This window comes from Poecilia formosa, unplaced genomic scaffold (assembly GCF_000485575.1).
Source record: "Poecilia formosa unplaced genomic scaffold, Poecilia_formosa-5.1.2 Scaffold912, whole genome shotgun sequence".
NCBI lineage: Eukaryota > Metazoa > Chordata > Actinopteri > Cyprinodontiformes > Poeciliidae > Poecilia > Poecilia formosa.
In genome coordinates, this window is record NW_006800851.1 from 27,690 (window position 1) to 37,649 (window position 9,960).

The following is a 9,960-nucleotide window of genomic DNA, read 5'->3' on the forward strand; positions in this document are numbered from 1 at the left end:
CCATGGTTACAACAGCATCTCCCTGGTACGACCCGACTGCTGCGACTGATGTTTTCAATGTTTACTATTTATTAATGATTAAATAAGGTGTAGTTAGTATAAATGCTGCCAATGGACCTTCAGTTCCAGCGCCGCCATCTTGGCAATGCACTGTAATACTGCTACACTGTAAGTCAATCATTGTGTTGGTTGGCTTCTTGCTGCCACTAGCTTACAGGTTAGCGGCCATGTAGCTATCATGCTAGCATGATTAACATGGAAGTTAGCGACTTCTTGTCCTCAGATTTCTGATTGAGGCTTCTGGGCTCCATTTGCAGCCGGACAGCTCCATGTCTCCAGGTAACAATAACTGTGAAAGTTTCTCACGTAGAAGTTTTTGAACCACGATTTACTCGTGATCTTTCACATTTGCATCTCCCGATGAGAAAGTCAAATGTGGATAATATTTTTTATAAAATAATACCTTAAGAAGATAAATAACCTCAAGTAGAATTAAGTTTGTGCTTTATGAATCCATGGTGTGTGTCTGATGTCTCACTAATGTTGCAGTTCTGCTTCCTGCCTTTATTTCATTTTGTCGGTCACCCCCTTCTAGGGAACAAACAGGTCTGCTTCTGATCCGGTTCTGATCAGACCGGATCAGTACTGGTCTGATCCGGTCTTGTCTCCTGCTCAGCAACATTTAATATAAACATTAATATTCAAGCAAAATACCTTTAAATATTTTAATTAAATTAGAACACAAGCAAGTCTGAATCGCATTAAGAAATATCGTTAATTTATGAGTCTGTGTGAACCTGCAGCTGTTACCATGGTTACATGGTTAGATTTATTTACCCTCTCTGTCCTCGTTAGCCAATCAGCTCTGGTCTTTTCTCCCAGTATTTAACCTCAAACCATCTCACTCCTTACTGATTCTCTCGTTAAACCTGCCGGCCTTTTGCTGCTCGGTTCCTTTGTTTTATTCTTTTTCCCTGTAAGTTTGAACCCTGACACCAGAAACCCTGACTCAGCAGAAACCCTGACTCAGCAGATCTAAATAAGCGAGTCGCTGACGTTGGTTCTGACCTGGAGTTCACGGGTCCAGAATTGTTTGCTTTTCTTATCTCTCACCAGCAGACGATAAAAGTCCGACTTCGTTCCACTCAGATCACAGTTTCTATTTTCTGAGCCTTTTGGACCCAAAGAACCAGAACCATGAAGGTCTACCTGCTGCTGCTGCTGCTGCTGCCGCCGCTCTGCTCTGGTAAGAACAACTCTGCATCCCATCAGGACCCATCAGAACCAGAACCAGTCAGAATAAGCAGAACCTGGAAGTATTCGGTCAGAAACAATGTCCTAGATTCTCCAGAGGCGGTTCTGGTCGGGATCTTCGGTACCAGATTCTGCGCTGCAAAGCAAAACATTTAATGTTCGTAAAAAATGATTGAACTCAACATTACTGGATTATTGCCATTAGATCACCAACAGAAAATAAATTACTGAAATGAACCAGCAAAGAACCAATAGGAACCAGAGGTCGCTTCTGAATTGTTCAACAGAATCAATTAAAAAACTAATTAATGAAGCAGAACTGGAGAAAAACGAAAAGATTAAATATTTTCACCACAGAGATGCTGAAGCATCCAGCTGGTCAGACGGCCTAGTTAAAGGCCTGATGGCAGCTTAAAGGCCGATATGAACCCAGAACAACCTGCAGAGAAATGAAAGGTCAACTCTAAAAGTCAAGGGTCGTCTTTGGGCCACAGTGGATCCATGGCAGATTACCAAGGAGGAATAATTTCCCATAATGCAATGTGACGAACCCCAGTGCATTGTGGGAGAATGTCCTCTGGACAGACCTGCCTGGAGAGGTTCTGGTTCTGAATGGCTCAGTTAGATCTGGATGTGGCAGAGCCGGATCCGTCCAGGATGATTCTGCTAAATGGGTCAGAGCTTAAAGGGCTTTCCAGGTGTTTTCCAGGTATTTTCCAGGTGTTGTGCTCTGACGGATGCATGAATCAGTTATTTATTTATTGTAGTTTGCAGTCAGGAACAATGAACATCTGTGGTGCCCTCTGGTGGTGAAATATTGCCTCTGCGGTCCAGACTGCTCCGGATGTTCAGGGTTGGCCGGGTTCTGTCTGATTGTCCTGTTTGTTCTTCAGCTCAGCAGTTCCACATCAGCTGCTATGGAGAAGACTTCCTGATGGTGAACAACCTGCTGCTGCAGTGCACTGGGAAGGTCCAACAGGCCTGCTACACCAGAGGTGAGTCACTCCTCCTGACCAGCAGAGGGCGACATCGGAGAGGAGAAACTGCCGTTTAACAGGAAGAAACCTCCAGCAGAACCAGCATCTGGATCAGCTGATGGTTTTAACTTTATTTAGTGAACTTCCTGATAAGGAGTTCCAGACTGAAGGAAAAGATTCATGGATTAGATTATAGATTATCAGCTTCACTGCTGGCCAGGAAGTTTATCATTTATTCCAGAGATTAAAGGAGGAAATCCTAGAAATTAATTTAATTTGGGATTTAAACAACATCCTGCTCAGAAATAACACAGAGATACTTTACTTTGGCACCAGATGTTCTGGACCAACTGGTCCAAAACAACCCGACCTTGTCTGGATTTGTAGCAAGACCTGACCCTAACACTGGGTCTGACTGTCAGGTTTACATGCAAACTGGACCGAACCTCAGTCCAGTCCAGCAGAGGTTCTGATGGGTTTTCTGTCTGCAGATAATGGAGAAAAAGGCTGCACTCGACTGGAGAACTGCTCCCGACCCGGTTGGACCTGCTGCTACACAGACCGCTGCAATGGAGACAAGAACTAGAACCAGACTGGAGGTCCAATCAGAATATTCATCCGGGTCCAGTTAGAACCTGGGCCCATTTAATGTATTCTGTACAAATAAATAAACAAACTGTTGGTTGGATCAAAGATCAGCATTTTGTTTCTCTACAGAACATCTCACCAATAGAACCAAGCTGACCCGGTACCATTCAGACTGCAGGAGAACCTCAGAAAAACCCAACTGAAAGGTTCTGATGAACACAAGTAGTTCTATTAGATCAGAAAAAAAGGTTCTGTTCTGCTTTAGGTTTCACTGACTGACCTGTTTCTGAACACTCAGGTCCAGACATTGAGTCGCCTCGGTTCAGAACAAAAACAGGTTTCAGAAACTCAGAACCAGAATGTTTGGGCAGGTCTTTCACTGAACATCTCCAGATTGGGTCTGAACGGACCCAACTGGTTCTGGACAGGTCTTCGGCTGCCCACAGGTTTGGCTAACAATGATCTGAGTTCAGGGTAGCTAACCCCAACTAGTATGTGCTTCAAAAACCAAGATGAGTAAACCAAAACAGACCCATGATGAAAGTCAAACTAAGAAGAGAAAATTAGACCGACCTCGAAATAAGACAAGGTTAAACATCAAAGTGACTTTTCAAAGGATTCAAAACAGATCCAAAGTTTGCCACATTTCCACTCAACAAGTAAGTATTTCTTCTGATTTCCTTTGTGTTTAATTGAAAAAACAACTAAGGTAGTGACAGTTACAGTATCACTACTGGCGACGCAATATGACTGTAGCTTGATGCAGCACGGCAAGAATGTTGCTAGATGATTAATTTTAGCATTAGCTAACTCGTTCAACATCAGAATAATTATTGATTCAATATCTAACATGTTGCGCCACATGTGGCCAATATAGGCATATTGTATATCCACGTATCGGGAAAAAGATCATCTAAATGATAGAAACAATATTTTCTACCTCAACAACACCCAGCTCCAACACTAATCAGTTTTATGAAAAAAAAAAAAAACATAACTGGAGGCTAATTAGACGCTAACGACAGCGCAACCCGGTCCTGCCCACACAAACTACCAATCAGATTAAAGCCAAGGCTCTGCTGTTTCCAACAATACCAGAGTCAACATGCTATGTGCAAAACTCAGAACCAAAAAAACACAGCTGTTAACCTTTCCTGATGAACCTCCAAACTTCGTGGGAGAAACACAGGGGAGCTCCTTCTCGCTCCTAGGCTGAAGTGGTTCAGGGTTAACTCCCTTCGTGGTCCACAGCGTGTGGTGCGGCGAGCAAGAGACAGTCAAAGGTTCCTTCGGAAGCTGAACGTTTATTTATAGTGCGGTAACAAAGCATACCACTAACTGAACGATCTCCAAGGAACTCTACTTACTCTCATAAAGCTCTCTATCCCGAACATGTGTGTCCCCTGCTGGTGTGGCGGTGCTAGTGCAACACAGCTAATTTCGTAGAGAATTTCACGAAGCTAAAAACATAAATTCAGTCCTACATTTTCTCCTCCTGCTTTCCGAGGGGAAATTATGGAGAGGAATCCCAAACAGCTGACACGGCGCGACACGACGTCCAGCGGACATCGGAGATGATATGTGGAAACAACATTAATGTTTATTCAACATTTAGTGCAAAGAATATAGAAATGACAAGGAGAGGAGTTGGGGCCAAATTGCTACCGCAGCTGATAAACCCGGTAAGTTTTCAGCTGTTCTTTGTTAACGTGACATAAAAAGGTTATAATGATTTTCATTCAGTCAGGACTTTACGCTGAATCTAGTCACATGCATCACAGGTAGATTCTAGGAAAGCATTGATTAATGCCTGATCTTAAAATTAGTTAACTGGACTTGTAGCCATTATTTTGTGCCCATGTGGCTGGACACCACACGGCACGACGAACCCGATCGAACCGTTATACTCAGGATTTCTGTCGGCTGATGTGTCTCAGGTTTTGAAAATGGACCGACAACTCGTGTGGTGTGCGCTGGACATTTGACTAAGGAAATGAGGGAGGGTCAGTGCAGAGCACCGGAGTTGAGCATTTTTTCAATTAGTGTCATCAACAGAAAGAAAAAAAAGGCAGGAAGAGACGATAAAGCCGATAATTAAAATGAGGTCGATAGGTTTAATTTATCGTGCGATTAATTGATTTATCGTTTATTGCACAGGCCTATACCCCATCGCCTCCTGACAGATTTTTCTGTATCTCTGGGTCCGTTCAGCCCAACAGAGCCCTTTCAGAATTTGGCTGGACCTTTTGGACATGGAACCACCGATGGTGAGCAGTAATCTAAAGAGTACATTTAATATATGGCATTTTCTGTTTCTGACATCATCACAGCGTCACTGAACAGACAAGGAAGAAGCTGGCTGTCACCATAGCAACGTTTATTTGCATTGTGTTGAAATCTTCAGTACAGTCTCCCCTCTGACAGGAATGCATGAGAGAAGACGATTGGCTCAAAACAGTCACATAAAAATCATCAATGAGGATCAATGAACGCAAAGCCCACCCCCTTCACGTGACCCCGCCCCCAACCTGAACATCCAGGTGAGTCCCTGAACTCCACAGAAGCCCTTGAGAGGCAAACATAGAAAAGATGAGTCAGTAATAAAAAGGCAACATCGACCCCCCATCCCCTCCGAAAGCCCCGCCCCTGAATGACATCATCGACACATTCAACAAAGGCCTGAAGTGAAATGGTCCAGAACAGACAAAAACCCAGCAGTGAGTCACTGAGAGCAACCAATCAGAGCACAGGCCCTCCCCTTTGCTGTCGCCTGATTGGATTAGAGATGCGAGCTGAATGTGACTGAGGTGCTGCCCTCTTGTGTTGAGCAGAAATATACACACAGACATCTGCAGCATATACAAACAACACAGATCCTTTATGAACAGGGAGGGCTCACTCTGATCAATTCGGCTCAAGATGAACTGGGATTTCCAGCAAAGTGGGAGGCTTCGCTCTGATTGGTTCTCTGTCACAGTTTTAACCTGAAGGTCACCTCGCCAAACAAGCACTTCCTGTTTCATCCTGTTGGCAACAGTGTGAAGCTTCTGAAACCCAAACCAGTGGATCTAGAACCTGACGGGTCACAACCGATTTAAACAGACATAATTTTTAATAGAATGTCCCTTTTCTCTGTTGTATTCATTTAGACTGAAACTGAATGTCGTCTGTGGCTTTTCAGAATAAAAGCCTGTAGCTGTTTGCATCCTTCAGTGATGTTTTAATTCACAGATTTAAATTAAATTGATTTTCACTGTTTTAACTAAAAAGCTCCAGATGGTCGTTTTTAAGCAAAGTTAGAAACAAAACTGAAATCTTCCAGGTTTCCTCTGATCCACAAACCTCCTGTTAAACCAAAGACTTCCTGCTTAACCTCGAGGTCGACTCGTCTCACCGGAGGAAAATCGGACTGTTTATTTGGGAAAACTTATTGTCTTGTTTGACAAATTCCTCCCCTTCATCCCCCTGCTGCCCCCTGTGGCAGACGGGAGGATAACAGGTGCCCCTGTTTGGGACAGAAAAAGGTCGAAATGTTGGATGAGGTCATCACAGGTGTGTCAGGTGTTAACCAAGGGTGCACCGTGCTTAAAAGCAGTCAATTAATAAAAGGATGAAACTCCTCCAATACCAGTGGTTGATGAGAAATTACATAACTCCAGTCAAACCCGAACATCCCAGACAGCTGCAGTGTTATTCTTTTTCACTGTGTATGGGAGTGTCCAAAATTACATCAATACTGGAACTCAGTTACGCAAACTTTGTCAAAGATTGTTGGAGTGGATGTACCTGCTGTGTTTTAGGTGTTTATCCAGAGAACTGTGTTTTTGGCTCCAGTTAACATGGATTGACTTTGGACTCCTGCAGGCCAGGAAATTAATATCTGATGGACAAAAAATGGACATACCGTCAAACCACATGTGGGTGAAGGAGACGACATCATGTGGCTCTGGAGCGACTCGCTTTTATTGTCAGAGGAAAGGGAGTGAAATTTGAAGAAACATGGTGGAGTCTCTGAAACACTACCAAGGAAATTAAGAGAACAGTGCAGATTACTGCAATGTTTTTGGTTTTCTTTCCTCTATTTCTGTTTTTATTTTCTGATATATGTACTGTTGAGTTGTTTGTTTATTATTTATGTTTGTTTACTTTGGGGACTGAGTTGTTTAATGTGAATCCTATGTCAAATGTATCGCTGCCACTTGTTTTATGTTATACAATTCAATAAATCTAATGTAAAAAAAAGAAAAGAAGGGTGCATCAATTTATTGGCGCCGTTTTCTTAAATTTCAAAGATCAGTGATTGGCTGATATTTGTGAAGTCGATCTAATTTTTCTCTGTAAAGGTCTAAAAATCAACCATTGTCCTCATTTCCTCTGCAGTGAGATGGTTAGCCCCGCCCACCCAGGTGTTTGCAATAGTCGTCCCCTGTTACCAACTCAGCGACTTTCTATATTTACTGACATTTCAGATAAAATCAATCGGCTTTTTAAAGATCGGACAGAAATGTGCAATCGGTGCAGCCCTAGTGTTCACCTGTCCAGAGTGAGCAGATCAGGTGACTTCCTGTGGCGAAACAGAGGAGACCCAGAAGGTTCTGGATCAGATTCTGGAGCATTTCTGGAAGATGGCCGACGACTGGAGATGTCCGGACAGTTTCTGTGGGTTTCCTGTCGAATTCCTGACAGCGGTCCTGAACTGGTGGGGCACGAACAGGTGCTCGGCGGTCGGTGACCCAGATGGTGTCAGGAGTAGCAACAGAGACACCTGACCCGGAAGAGGCTCCGCCCCCTCTAGGAGGGCGGAGTGAGGGGAGGCAGGCCCTCGTCGCTCGGCGTCGCCGTGTCGTCGCTCGTCTCCAGGCTGTCCTTCAGGCTCAGCGTGCTGTCCGAGGGGGGCGGGGTCGACCCCATTGGGGGCGGGGTTCCTTCTGCAGCGACCCGGCTCGATGGGTCCGGGTTCTCGGCGGCAGCCGGGTCGGGTCCAGCTAGAGGTTGCGTGGCGGCTGCATCGCCGGCCGTGTTTGCAGCGGCCGTGTCTCCAGCCGGGTCGCCGGCCGTGTTGGGTCGGCGCGCGGCGGGCTTGGGGGCGTCGACCAGCTTCCTGACGAGCCGCCACTGCATGACGCTGGTGTCCTTCCCGCCCGTGGAGATCAGGTGGCTGTCGCTGTGCAGGAAGCTGACGTTGGTCACGTGACTGCTGTGGGCGCTGTACTTGTGGCTGGGCGCCTGCAGAGACAGCGGTTAGTCTGTCGGAACGTGCATGTCGGTTTCGGTTCTGGTTCTGGACTCACCTTGAATCTGGAGCAGGGGTAGGCGAACAGGTGAACCTTGCAGAAGTCATCCGCCAGCGCGATCACCTTCCTGTTGTGGGACCTCACCAGAGCGTTGATGTCGGTACCATCAGAACCTTCGGGCCAGACGCCTGGAACACAGCAGCTTCCATCAGAACCAACAGAACCATCAGAACCGACCCGGTCCCAGCAGAGCACTGACCGAACACGTGGTATCCCAGCACACAGGTGTAGGTGGCCCAGTCGATGTCTTTGCACTCAGAGCGGTTCCGGATCAACTGGCAGCCGTTCTGGATGTCCCCTGGAAATACACACATTACTACGGGAGAACTACGGGAATACTATGGGAATACTACGGGAGAACTACGGGAATACTATGGGAATACTACGGGAGAACTACGGGAATACTTCATTGCGGTATCAGTGTGTGTACTTACAGTAGAGGATCTCGTAGTCCCCAGAGTTGGACATGATGAACTTGTTGTCAGGTGACCAGTCCAGGTGTGTGATGTAGCTGGAATGACCCTGGAGAGACATTCAGGGGAATCAGGACATTTGCATCACATGATGATAGTGGACTGGTTCTGGTCTTGGTTCTGGTCCTACTTCTAGTTCTGCTTCTGATTGGACAGAACCAAACGTGGCTGTGGTTCTGCACTCTGACCTGTTAGCCAATCAGAGGACAGGAAGCTGACCAATAGGAACTCACCGAGCATTTCCCGTAGCGGCTGTACCTGCGGCCCTGCTCCGACACGCTGTACAGGTAGATGAAGTTATCATGAGACCCCACGGCCAGCATGCTGCCATCTGCAGGATGGAGGGAGAGAGGCATGATGGGAACCGTAGTCCCTTCACATCACCATGGTTACAGTAGACTCCACCCACCGACTGAGAAACGCAGAACCGACAGCTGCTCATTGCCATCCGAGTGGATCCCGACCAGATCTTTGCTCTCGGCGTCCAGAACAAACCACCTGGAGACATGTAAGAGAGCAGAGCGACCAATCAGAAGGAGAGGGAGGCGGGTGCAACCAATCAGAAAAAACCAGAACCAGACGCAGCGATGACATTGCTGACCTTCCGGAGTGCGTTCCTATAACGACTACGGCTCCACTGGGATGGAACTCTGCACAGTGTCCGTGTTCCTGAAGGAGCAACACACCTGTCAATCCTCCAACCAATCAGCAGGCCCCAGTCACAAGTCCCGCCCCCTCACCTCCAGAGTGCGGCTCCACTGCAGACTGTGATCCACAGAGTTCCAGAGACAGACCATCTGGTCCTGGGCGCAGGTCAGGAACTGCTCCCTGCTGGGGTGGGTGGCCAGACCCCACAGCTCGTCCGTGTGTCCCTGAACGCACCACAGAGAGATGAGACCCTGAACGCTCCGCAGAGAGATGAAACCCTGAACGCATCGCAGAGACCCTGAACGCACCGCAGAGACCCTGAACGCACCGCAGAGAGATGAGAAACTGAACGCACCGCAGAGAGATGAGACCCTGAACGCACCGCAGAGATGAGACCTTGAACGCACCGCAGAGAGATGAAACCCTGAACACATCGCAGAGACCCTGAACGCACCGCAGAGATGAGACCCTGAACGCACCGCAGAGAGATGAGACCCTGAACGCACCGCAGAGAGATGAGACCTTGAACGCAGCGCAGAGAGATGAGACCCTGAACGCACCGCAGAGAGATGAGACCTTGAAGGCACCGCAGAGATGAGAACCTGAACGCACCGCAGAGAGATGAGAACCTGAACGCACCGCAGAGAGATGAGACCCTGAACGCACCGCAGAGAGATGAGACCCTGAACGCACCGCAGAGAGATGAGACCCTGAACGCACCGCCAA

General features: G+C 47.0%; 1 protein-coding gene and 1 long non-coding RNA gene across 4 annotated transcripts in view; both read right to left on the reverse strand.

Annotated features, from left to right (window-relative positions):
• Window positions 1–5,175: 5,175 nt before the first annotated feature.
• Window positions 5,176–9,960, reverse strand: part of eml4 (EMAP like 4) — a 15,065-nt gene continuing 10,280 nt past the window's right edge. For all 3 annotated transcript variants that reach the window (XM_007543813.2, XM_007543812.2, XM_016667125.1), the window contains 8 exons: window positions 9,327–9,458; window positions 9,188–9,255; window positions 8,996–9,084; window positions 8,820–8,917; window positions 8,548–8,635; window positions 8,313–8,411; window positions 8,111–8,241; window positions 5,176–8,045 (listed from right to left, as the gene is read on the reverse strand). In XM_007543813.2, coding sequence (XP_007543875.1) covers window positions 7,611–8,045; window positions 8,111–8,241; window positions 8,313–8,411; window positions 8,548–8,635; window positions 8,820–8,917; window positions 8,996–9,084; window positions 9,188–9,255; window positions 9,327–9,458 — 1,140 coding nt within the window. In that variant the 3' untranslated portion in view covers window positions 5,176–7,610. The remainder of the gene's footprint in view (window positions 8,046–8,110; window positions 8,242–8,312; window positions 8,412–8,547; window positions 8,636–8,819; window positions 8,918–8,995; window positions 9,085–9,187; window positions 9,256–9,326; window positions 9,459–9,960) is intronic.
• Window positions 9,465–9,960, reverse strand: part of LOC107835006 (uncharacterized) — a 923-nt gene continuing 427 nt past the window's right edge. The window contains exons 2-3 of the long non-coding RNA XR_001660831.1: window positions 9,837–9,944; window positions 9,465–9,784 (exon numbers count right to left, since the gene is read on the reverse strand). This is a non-coding gene — a long non-coding RNA (uncharacterized LOC107835006). The remainder of the gene's footprint in view (window positions 9,785–9,836; window positions 9,945–9,960) is intronic.